Source organism: Mustela erminea, chromosome 7 (assembly GCF_009829155.1).
Source record: "Mustela erminea isolate mMusErm1 chromosome 7, mMusErm1.Pri, whole genome shotgun sequence".
Taxonomy (NCBI): domain Eukaryota; kingdom Metazoa; phylum Chordata; class Mammalia; order Carnivora; family Mustelidae; genus Mustela; species Mustela erminea.
In genome coordinates, this window is record NC_045620.1 from 110,553,292 (window position 1) to 110,565,555 (window position 12,264).

The 12,264-nt window shown below is 45.3% G+C and overlaps 1 protein-coding gene across 1 annotated transcript in view; it reads right to left on the reverse strand.

Moving 5' to 3' along the window:
- Nucleotides 1-12,264, reverse strand: part of GALM (galactose mutarotase) — a 51,105-nt gene that overhangs the window by 24,788 nt on the left and 14,053 nt on the right. Inside the window, exons 3-4 of the mRNA XM_032352933.1 lie at nt 11,198-11,404; nt 5,015-5,096 (exon numbers count right to left, since the gene is read on the reverse strand). Of these exons, the coding sequence (XP_032208824.1) occupies nt 5,015-5,096; nt 11,198-11,404 (289 nt within the window). The remainder of the gene's footprint in view (nt 1-5,014; nt 5,097-11,197; nt 11,405-12,264) is intronic.

Genomic DNA, 12,264 nt, shown 5'->3' on the forward strand with positions numbered 1-12,264 from the left:
AGTCCACTTCTGGCTGGATGTCCGGAAGTTTAAGACTGGACTCGAGAACACCTGTGAGTCTGCCCTGTGTAGATCGGCCTTGAACTCCCGGCCAGCCTAGCACCTTTCTCCTCCTTGCCTAGCGAATCTCCACCTGCCCTTTCAGGTTTTACTTAACTCTCATCTCCTCCATCTGGGAGCCCCTGGCAGCGCTTTTCCTCTGAACCAAGTCAAGTCTCCGAGTTCTATTTCTCCCGACGTTTTCCAGGTTAATGGGTAATATTCTGGCTGACTCCTCCACTAGACTGTCGACTTCTGGCGAGCCCAGCAGCAGAGGGGAGGCATTTCCAAAGGACCAAATGACTTTGGACTGGTCTCAGAATTAAGCCACATGCTCATGGGCTTTGGGTCCGTGTTAAGAATCTGATGAAATCCAGGCTCCCAGAGATTTGCTCTTGGCTGAAAGAGGCTCAGACATGTGAATTCTTCCATCAGGGCAGGGCAGACTGGAAGTGACTGCCCATTTTTGGAGGTAGTTCCAAAGTTAATATACAATTCACTTGTTTCTCATGCACTTCTGACAAAGGGGAAGAGGAAACAACCCTATAATTTCAGTTAAATGTCACTGGGCAAACAGATATAACATCTATAGGACTGAGCTAATGTACGGATAGGTAAAGAGACTTAACGGATTTTCGCATGTGCTCTGAAGTTTTTACAACTTATTACTTTCATGACAGAGTTCTAATGGACTTGAAAGACAGCAGAAAAATAGCAGTAAGATGTTCTATTAAGAGCCTCATAGGATCACATAATGTAAGAGCTACGAGTGATCTTTCAGACTGGTTCACTATCATAAGTCGTGGTAACATTTTTACTGGTCTACAGAAAACAGATATATTTGGATAATCTATCACATTTCTTTAAAAAGCAAGATGAATTCAATTGAAGGGGGCGTTCTTCTGAGATTAAAATTTCCCCACTTTTGTGGTGTTAAAATATTTTCTCTTATAAGAAGGTGGTGGTTATAAATGGCAGCTTGGTTTTTTAAAAAATAAATGTAGTCTATTTCTTTCTTTTTTTTTTTTTCCACTAGGCTCCACACCCAACATGGGATTTGAACTCATGATCTCAAGATTGAGAGTCCCATGCTCTACTGAACCAGCCAGACACCACTCGTCTATTTATTTCTGTTCCTCATTTTTACCCAGGTTAGTTTAAATTATTTTTTAAATTGAAATATAGTATACATACTTCCCATTAGTTTTAACAGCCCTATATTTATGATGGCTTTCTAACTTGGCAAAATGAAAAGAAGTTGGGCAACCCTATGTAAGTCTCTCAAATTATTTTTTAAAGAAAATTTACTGATCCATAAAATCAGATTGAGTTCAACATTCCTCCCGTTTGCAGAAAAGGAAATGAGGGTGTAGGGAAGTTAAATGTTAAAGCGTTACGCATACACTGAAGGCTGCCTAAAAGTTAACAGCAACGCCGAGACCAAAACCAGAGCTCTTGCCACCCAGGGTCCACAGCCCTTACAGCCCTACTCAGCTTCACAGGTGTTCAAAATGAGAACAAAGTACAGAATTTGATCCTAAAACCATTCACAGTGCACACCTGTGCTAAACGAGTTTTCAACATTCCATTGGATGACATGTTAAGCTCTGCAGTGCTTTGCCACAATTTTCTCTCACCATCGTGACAAATAATCTTTACATGGCATGAATTATGCATTTTTGTGATTTTTCGTCTGATCAAAATGCAACAGGACAGCATAAGATTTTATAAGTATACACAAATAAATATACACTAATTCCATCACCTCCACCTAGAAGCTACTGAATTCATTTTCTCCCTTATCAGTCGCAAAACAGGAGCCACCACCATTTCCCACTTGGAGTGCGCAAGACAGAGTTCCAATGCAATCCCGCAGCATCTAGGACAGGATGGGCAAGCTTACTCATCCTCACGTTGAGTCACATAAATATCAGAAGATGACACATGTTACCAAGACAAATGTAAAAGCCTTTAAACCCAGCCTTGGAGGAGGAAAACTGCAATGCAAAAATTCTTAATCCGTTTATCTTGATTTCTCATTATTATTCTAATTAGCTCTGTAGTTCCTACAGTTATGGGTTTCTAACTCCTGCTGTTCCTGGAAGTTGCGGCTTCGTATGCTCACATTCTTACCATTTTTCTCATAAAAATTTTGAATTAGTGGCCATAAACGCAACCCCATTATTTTGAAAAGGCCAAAATTAAAAAGCCCTTGCCTATAAAGTAAGGCAGGTGTCCAGGAAAATTAAAACAATATCCTACTTGGAGATCTAGGCTTTTTAAAAAAATGTTTGTTTGTTTTTTTTTTAAAAAGGTTTTATTTCTTTATTTGACAGACTGAGATCACAAGTGGGCAGAGAAGCAGGCAGAAAGAGAGAGCAGGAAGCAGGCTCCCTGCTGAGCAGAGCCCCATGAGGGCCTTGATCATAGGACCCTGAGATCTTGACCTGAGCCAAAGGCAGAGGCTTAACCCACTAAGCCACCCAGGTACCCCCTAAAAAAATGTTTTTAGTTTGAAATAATTTTAGACTTCAGAGAGGTTATAAAAATAGTACATCTCTGGGGGTGCCTGTCTGGCTCAGTCAGTAGAGTGTGGGACTCTTGACCTCAGGGTTGTGAGTCTGAGCCCCACGGTGAGGATAGAGATTTCTTAAAAATAAAATCTTAAAAAAGGAGGCGGGGGACGCCTGGGTGGCTCAGTCGGTTAAGCCTCTGCCTTCGGCTCAGGTCATAATCTCAGGGTCCTGGGATCGAGCCCCATGTAGGGCTCTCTGCTTAGTGGGGAGCTTGCTTCCCCCTCTCTCTCTCTGCCTGCCTCTCTGCCTACTTGTGATCTCTGTCAAATGAATAAATAAAACCTTTAAAAAAAAAAAAAGCACATCTCTGTATACCTGTCCTTTACCCAATGTTAACATCATAGATAACCATGGTAAAATGATCACAACAAAGAAATTAACATTGGTTCAATACTATTAACTACATGCATCAGTAGAATTTCACCAGCGTTCCCACTATCGCCCCCTTTCTGGCTCAGGATTCAGTCCAGGATCTCCTACTGCATTTAGTTGTCCTTATCTCGGTCTCTTCTGTGACCATTCTTGAGTCTTGCTTTGTCTTTCATGACCTTGACACTCCTGAAGAGTACTGGTTAATTACTTTGTAGACTGTCCCTCAGTTGGGTTCACACGATGCCTTCCCCTGAATGGAATGAGGTTAGGCATTTCTGACAGACTACGACACAGATGATGTGCTTTTCTAGTACATCATATAAGGAAGATACAAGACATCTTATTAGTGGTGATGTAAAACTTGATTATTTCCTTCTGATGGTGGCCTTGGCTTCAGAATGTTCATTCTGTCATCTAAGCTCTTCATCAACAGAGGAGACAAATAAATTAGTAGCACCCTTCCAGGGAGTGGGAACAAGGGGAAAGGGCTTCCTGACCTTCCACAAGTAGCTACCAGCAGACAGGCTGATGGAATGCTGGAGCTCGGAATGGATATTTAGAGAGTGGACCACAGGATACTAGTGCCCTTTTGTGGAGCTCGGAATGGATATCTAGACAGTGGACCACAGGATATTAGTGCCCTGACAAAAGGGCTCTGACATAACACCTCTAGGTCTCTGTCGGACACAGGCAGGAGATCTTGGCCAGCCAAGGGGCAGCGGGCGGCAGCCCTTCTTCCCAGGGGAAGAGGAACTGATGCAAAAATGTCTGCATGGTTCTGGATTTCTGATCTTTCCCTTCATCCTCTACTTTTGTTTACTTTGGTTTTCTTTGACTAAACCTTCTATACTTACCTCAGCCCTGATTTTAATGAAATCCTAATAAGAATATTTAACTACTGCTTCGGGTTTATCACCTCAAGTGAATTTCTACAAGCTGCCACAAGTAACGGCACCCCCGCCCGCCATCTTGCGGTTATCCATCCCTGGAGGCAGATGGCGGTGCACTTGTGATCTAATACAAATCTACACCACTTAATCCTGGAGACAAGGTAGGAGCCATGTTTGTGTGTTCCTTCCTTCCCTCCTCCCTCCCGCCCTCCCGCCCTCTCTCTCTCTCTACTTCCTTCCTTTCTTTCTTTCTAATTGAGATATAATCCACATACCACAAAATTCACCTTTTTAAAGTGCACAGTTCAGTAGTGTTTAGTGTATTTACAGGTGTTCAGTGTATTTACAGGATATTATCATCACCACTATCTAATTTCAGAATCTTTTCATCACCCTACCCCCCAAAATCTTGTACCAACTGTCAATCTCCATTGCCTTTGTCCTCAGCCCCTGGCAACCTCCTAATCTACTTTCTATCTCTACGGGGCTATAGATATGCTTATTTGAACTAAGATAGTTTTGATCACAAATAATAATAACCAAGATGATCTCAATCCAGTTAAGGTAGGAGGTGCATCATACACACACACACACACCTGTAAGGTTTGAGGTGGTGACACCTCACCTTTCCTTTTGATACTCTGGACTCCCCATGCTACCCCATCCCCCCAACTCTGTCTCAGAGGTGACAGATGCTTTGATCTTGCCCAGGGTACGACCTTTCCTCCTTGATAAAAAAACGACTGTTGTGTTTTGTCGGAGTCCTGCACTGGTGAGGTAATGCTCAGGTAAATTAAGCTCTGCTGAAGTGCTAAGAAGTAGCTGATTTACATATTAACAGAAACTCTTGCCATCTAAGGCTCAGCTAGGATGGCCGTCTGACCCAGTTTGCTTAGAACTGCCCTGTTGCCCCAGCTTAATTATTAACAGCATCCCTTTTCCCTCTCAAAAGTGTCCTGGCTTGGGTGTTTAATTATATGGTCACCCAACCTTAACCAACATAAACGATTCATCATGGTAATTATAGGCAATCTGGCAGGCCAACAGAGAAAATAAATTGAGGGAAATGAGGTTTCAGTTATCTCCCAATCACAGGGCAGCTCTGCATTCCCATAAAAATAGCTGGAGTTCACCAACCTGTAGGAATCAGGGTTTCATCCACGGGCAAAAAGGCATCAGCTTCTATAGTGATTTCGTGATCGTATATGTTTGGAGAACCCTGGGAAGGAGGTAGAGAAAGAAGAGATCTAATGTTTAGTCTTATTTTGTCTTTTTGCTCTTTTTTAAAAAGATTTATTTACTTATTTGAGAGAGAAAGAGCATATGAGCTAGGGGGAAGGAGGAGTGAGGAGGGGGGGAGGGCAGAGGCAGAGGAGAGAGAAGGCCAAGCAGGTTCCACGCTCAGTGAGGCGCCCCACGCAGGGCTTGATCCCACGACCCTGAGATCACGACCTGAATGGAAATCCAGAGTCGGTCACTTAACCGCCTGAGCCACCCAAGTGCCCCAGGTATTTTTGTGTTTTTTTTTTTTTATTTTTTTTTACTTTTTAAAAGATTTTATTTATTTATTTGAGAGAGAATGAGTGAGAGAGAGCATGAGAGAGAAGAAGGTCAGAGGGAGAAGCAGACTCCCCAAGGAGCTGGGAGCCCGATGTGGGACTTGACCCTGGAAGTCCGGGATCATGACCATGACCTGAGCCAAAGGCAGTCGCTCAACCAACTGAGCCACCCAGGCGCCTGGTATTTTTGCTTTTTAACTTCCTTGCAGAAATGTTTTCAGGCACTGACAAACACTTTAGAATTCCCATCTGACTTATGGCGATGATTACTACGTTCATTTAAGTGTAGGTAGATAGGTCCTCAACATAGCAACTGATGCACTTGGAAGACGTTTTCATGGGTGACCCCAGCACGCATCTTCTTTCCTACGTGGAATTACGAGTGTGCAGAGTCAGAGAGACATCGGTGGTTTGAAAGACTTTTCAACTTTGACTTATTAGCAGAGGGGTTGCTCCCACTCTCCCCACATGCAAACAGAAGAGCCGGAGTTGTTGACCTGAAACACCCAAGTGCTGGATGGCCAACGCTTCGCCTCGAGGCTTGGAGGTGGGGTATTTTTTCCCCTTCTCTGGCCTGGCTCCCACCCAGAGGACCTACTCTGTACCACATGACCTCATGACAGAAGCCTGGGAGTCAGAACTGGGCTTCCTGCTTTTGAGAGCTCGCCCATCTCTTCCATTAAAGATGCAGCCTGGGCGTGTGAGTGGCTCAGACTGTTAAGCGTCTGCCTTCCGGTCAGGGCATGAACTCAGGGTCCTGGGACTGAGTCCTGCATCGGGCTCCCTGCTCGGTGAGGAGCCTGCTTCTCCCTCTGCCTCCCCCTGGCTTGTGCTCTCTCTCTGTCAAATAAATAAATAAAATCTTTAAAAATAAATAAATAAATAAATAAGATGTAGCCTGCCTCCCCCGGGAGTCAAAGACGGGTCAGTAGGGGCACTGGGTGGCTCAGTGGGTTAAAGCCTCTGCCTTTGGCTCAGGTCATGATCTCAGGGTCCTAGGATTGAGCCCCGCATCGGGCTCTCTGCTCAGTGGGGAGCCTGCTCCCCCACCGCCCGCCCGCCTGCCTCTCTGCCTCCTTGTGATCTCTGTCAAATAAATAAATAAAATCTTAAAAAAAAAAAAAAAAAAAAAAAAGATGGGTCAGTAGCCAGAAGGCCCAGGATCTAGCTCCAGCTCTCAACAAGTGGCCCCAGGGAAGTCCCTTAACCTAGAATCTCTTGTCTTTCAGGGTAAAACTGGGCCAACGATGCTCTTTTTCCACCATTTCCAGGGTTCTTGCGAAGAACAGTTTAGTAGAGCTGTGTTGAGCTGCTTGCAAATTGGAAAAGACACGCACAGGTTTCTGATAAAAAGGATTATAGTTTAATAGTCTATTTTTAAGCTTCAAGCAGAAGACATGGACGGGGAACAGGGAGAGGGCTTCTGCTTGGCGAATGTTCAAAAATAAGCGAGACTAGGGCTTCTCTACGGGAGATGGTTTTGTCATAGGGCAAAACTGGACAGTGTTCTTGGAGACATTTTTGATGGTCATGACTGGGGTCGGTAATGCTACTGGCATCTAGTGGGAAGAGCCAGGAATTCTGCCCAACGCCCTAATAACACACAGTCCTGAGACCAAGAGATTGTCTGACCCAACATGTCAGTGTGCTTGGACTGAGAAACTCTGAGCTAACCTAAACGGAAAGCTGGGCTGGGTTCTTGAGAAGCCAACAGCGGAGGCTGAGCCCTCTTTAATGGAAACAGACCCTCTAGTCAGAAAGACTTAGGCCCCACACAATCAAATGGAGTCGTCCTGAGGAGAGACGCCAGGATTTTAGAGACCATGACAATCTATGTCTAAACAGGCCAGAAGGGCACCTGGGTGGCTCAGTGGGTTAAAGCCTCTGCCTTCGGCTTAGGTCATGATCCCAGGGTCCTGGGATGGAGCCCGCAACGGGCTCTCTGCTCAGCAGGGAGCCTGCTTTCCTTCTTTCTCTGCCTGCCTCTCTGCCCACTTGTGATCTCTCTCTCTCTCGCTTTCTGTCAAATAAATAAATAAATAAATAAATAAATAAATAAATAAATATCTTTAAAAGAAAAATAAATCAACAGGCCAGAAATTGCTTTAATTACACTCTGAGGAGGCTCGGTTTCTCAAGAACTGCCCTGGTCTCGTGTCCCCTGGTGGGTACACCTGGGCAAGGAGGGAGTGGACAGGAGCCAAGGTCAGGGCAGAGGCCTCTGCTCTGCACCCACAGTCTCTACCTTAGTCATTCATTTGGTTGTGTTCTGACCTGAGAAAGCAGGTCCAAAATGGGAGGGGTCTTCCCCCCACCTAGAGCAGCCCTAGACTAGAAGGGGTCCCTCCTGGCGGGGTCCCCCGTTCCCATCCCCTTGTGCCTCAGGGCTCCTGCCAGCACTGAAGGGGCTTCTGGGCCTGAGGGGAGCAGAGATGAGGGAAGAGAACTGGGGACTCTTTTCTTGGCTCCGTCTGCTCAATGCTCAGTCCGAGGTTGAGTAGTATTCCACTGTAGGAATATTTCGTGGACTTCTGCTTGTTTCCAGTTTTTATTATTATGAATAAAACTGCTTAGGAATTTCCCTTTTCTGTTTGTTTTGTAGCGTTAGGGCAGGAAGAAAATGATTCAACCACGCACCAAATAAACGGATGCGTCTGAGAACTTAGGAAGAAACCTGGTAGGGGGAGAAAGAAAGAACATTTATGAGAGCCACTCCCTTAATGGGCTTCGGGTCACCAAGCGGCACCTACGTTCCTTTATGAAAGGGAAGCAGGCTTCATTTTATCATTCTTCTGACCTGGAATAATGCAATGGTCCACTCTGGTGGAATATTCCAGCTGGATTCATTTCCTTTCTAGGTCGACGGAAACCTGGTGAGGAAGGCTGACCCACCAACAGCTCTTAAAGTCATCTCTAGGTTCACTGTTGGTTTTGGTTAGCTTTGGTCAGCAGCTACTACTTCAGAGCATTAATCATTTATAGAGCTTTTTGTGGCTTGCCCGGGGCTTTACAGACCTCTTCATGCCTTGCACCACGACCGCCTTCATTCAGCTCTGCTCACCTCTAGCAGGAGAGCACTGACACTCGCGTACTGCCCCAAAGCCACAGCAACCCCCTTACGGGCACCCTCCTTTACCCCTGGCAGAGCGCTGACTTGTAGATTTGTCCTGTGCTAGGCCATATGCTCAGGGAAAGGACGCCCTCCCTAATCCCACCAGGTGAATTTTGACTGGCTTAAGCCCATCATGGTGGTCCAGTTCCCTTGCTGGTACTGGATTACGCAGGGCATGGGACACACTTCTGGGTTCATGAAATGGAAGGCAAAGTCAACTGGGGAGCTTCAGGGAAAGTGTTGTTTACTCTTAAAAATGGAATATTAGAGATATGAACAAAGGGAATAGGTCCTTTTTTGCCTTGGGGTGTGACTGTATGAAGATGTGATTCCCGGAGCGGCCGCAACCATGTTGTGACCAGGAGACAATGAGCCTGAAGACAAGACCCAAAACACTGTGAAGAGGCAGACTGGAAAGATGGAAGAACCTGGGTCCTTGCTGACGTATTTCCCCAGTCACGCTGGAACCCCACTATTGCCTTTCATCTCAAATTCCCCCAGGCTGCTTCCCTATTTCTTACATGATGGCCCAGTTCGGGGTTCGATAAGGAAGGAACAATAACAAAGCCCAAACAACCTACAACCTATATACCTTTTCCATTCTTTGAAAAACACAGTTCTCTGGGGCACCTGGGTGGCTCCGTGTGTTAAAGCCTCTGCCTTCAGCTCAGGTCATGATCCTGGGGTCCTGGGATCCAGCCCCGCATCGGGCTCTCTGCTTGGCAGGGGCCTGCTTCCTCCTCTCTCTCTGCCTGCCGCTCTGCCTACCTGTGATCTCTGTCAAATAACTGAATAAAAAATCTTTAAAAAAAAGGAAAAAAACCCACACAGTTCTGTCCTCCCCCCAGGCCACCAACACTCAGAAGTGATGAGTCAGAATTTGGCGCCAGGTAATGCAAACACACTGCTTATTAAACTAAGAAACAAATAAACAAGCAACAAGAAAATGCACAAGATGAGCTGACCACTTTAAATAATCACGTTTTGAGTTATTTCCCTGGGGAGGGCTGAAGACACATAATAATGGTTTCCTGAGTAGGGTAAGAGATATTCCGAAGCTGCAAAGGCCCCTGGGCCCCTGGGCCCCTGGGCCCCAGGCCCGGAGAGTGGCCACCCGCTCTCTGGCCCCCTCCCATCCTGGCTGTGGATTCCAGCTGCACTCATTAAGACAGTATACAGAAGAGGGTTAACACTGTGGAGGGTGGTTGTGATCTGGGAGGGTCCTCCTGCCTGGTAAATGGACAGAGCCTCAGTGAACCCGCATCCCCATTCTGTCTCCTTAACTGGAACACATCGGCAGATATTTACATATTCAATGCATAATTTCCATCTCCAAATCTATTTCTTTAGAGTATAAAATAGGATGTCCTAAGTATATAAAAATGTGGAAAACAGTGAAAACTCACCACGATCTACTACCCATGAAAAAACCACTAATATTTTGTTCTATTTCTGTCAAGTTTCTTTCCAAACTTATTATAAAAAGTAGGGTCTTTATGCACATTATTGCAGAGTCTCTTAGGGCTGGGCATATTTGTTTGGGTTTCAGGTTTTGGTTTGTTTTTGGTTTTTTTAAGGTTTTATTTATTTATTTGAGAGAGAGAGAGGGAGAGAGAGACTGCTCACGCGTGCGCACACTACCAGGGGGACTGGCCGACAGAGAAAGAGAAGCAGGGAGCCCGATGCGGGGCTCGATCCCAGGACTATGGGATCATGACCTGAGCTGAAGGCAGACGCGTAACGACTGAGCCACCCAGGCACCCCAGAGTTTAAGATCTTAAGGAGGACGGTGTAAGTTTCTGAGGATAAGAGATAGACAAGTTTAGAATCCTCTTTCTTATTTTTAAGGGGAGAACTTTGGAAATTACATAAGAACCAATTAATTCGTGCTATTTGGAAAGATCCTAGAAAAAAAAAGCAGCACATCGTCAGCAGACTCCTAAAAGAGTGTAAAAATGCAAGATATTACTAGTTGGCTGTGAACATCATCTTGTGGTAGGAAATCACGCCAAAGTGATTCAAGTATGGTAGACAATGATGGCTTTTCAGATGAAGAGGAAGTAATAGAGTCCACAGAGCTTAGCGACACTTTCTACTCTGCCTCATGTAACAGCCTCCTGGACGAGCTCAAGTAGTACCATTAGGAGGGAATCAGGTAGCATAGAGGGGATTACCTGAGGGGTGGGGAGTGTCTCTCCAGCACTCTTCGGGTGGGCTGCACGCTGGATAACACAAATGTTAGAGCATGTCTGAAGGGGCTGAGCCAAGCCCATTTTTAAAGTTCCAAGGATGGAAAAGTGCCTTAACTGGAAATTTCGAGGGGTAGGAGTGGAATGAGGAAGCAAACAGAAGCTCCTGTTACAGAGAGATGAGAGGGAGTTCTTGAAATAGCTAGTTGCTTGTCTGGACACGTGGGAAAGGGTTAATTCTCCGGGTAATACAATGTACTCATTCTAATTTTCTCTATAACTTCCATTTGTTGAGCACCTACTGTGAGTCAGTGGCTCTGCCAGCCATTTTTCCTCATCCCCAGGGTTGACCCCCCGGCCCCATTGCAAGAGTAATTCCATCCTGGGTTGGTGTCTCTGGCCACAGCTCCTGCCACAAAGCCCATGGCAGGAGGGCAGAGGCAGAGGCGAGTCCACTTACCTGGCCTGCCAGGTTGAAATAAGAATGGTTGGTCAGATTGACGGGTGTGGTCCGACTGGCCTGGGCTCGGTAGTTGATCATAAGCTCCCCACCATCCAGCGTGTACGTCACCCAGACTTTCAACTCCCCAGGGTAGCCTTCCTCACCATCTGGACTGACCCTCGAGAACTGGACGCCATTTGACAGCACCTGAGGGGTCCAGAGGACCTAGAAAAAAAAGTTTTCAAAGCTGTTAAGTCATTGCAATCTCGACCTGAAGGCCATGTTCCAATATTTAAAGCTAGCGAATTCTAGGAAGAGAAATGGTTATATGATCTTCGAGATGTTTGAATAACAGCTTGGATTTTAGTTATTCTAAAATTTTGTTATATACAAAAAAAGTAGATTTTGAGAGAAACATTTTTCCCTTCTCTTTACCTACTCATATTTCCCATACTCTTTCTCCCAAAACTTATATGTATGTGTCGACACTATTTTCCTCTTTTCCTTTTTTAAAAGCTTTTTTCCTATCTCGGTGTCCCATTCTGAGAAATGTCATATGGCATTATCTGCTGTGATATTAAAAAATGACCTTAATAAATACGGCCCTCTTTCCCAGGGAAGTACTATTTACGGATATTTATAAAAAAACGCTCCAAGATTCTCTATATTCCCTGGGCAGAGTTCCAAGCAAATAAGAAGGCACTTGTTCTGTTAGGAAGAGTTCTGCCCACGCACCAGGAGTCCTGATTTGGGGGCCAGGTTTGTTCCTAGCTCACTGTGTGATGTCGGGCATCAGTCCCTGCCATAAAGGGGTTGAAAAACGATCTTGACGTCTTCTTCTCATTCTAGAAAATATGGTTTTAGGGGTGGCAAGAAAAATAGGAAGAAAAGTTTTCTAGAATTTTTTGCTTTTGGAACTAGGAATCTTTTGATTCACATAGTGCTTTCTCTCACCTTTGGCTTAGAGGCCTTGAGAGTCCCCTACGGGGAGGGACAGCCAGGAATTATTAAGCGCCCGTGACTAGAGCCAAGACACTTTGCTAGGGACTTCACAGACACTCTCTTATCTGTCTCAGAGCTGGCTC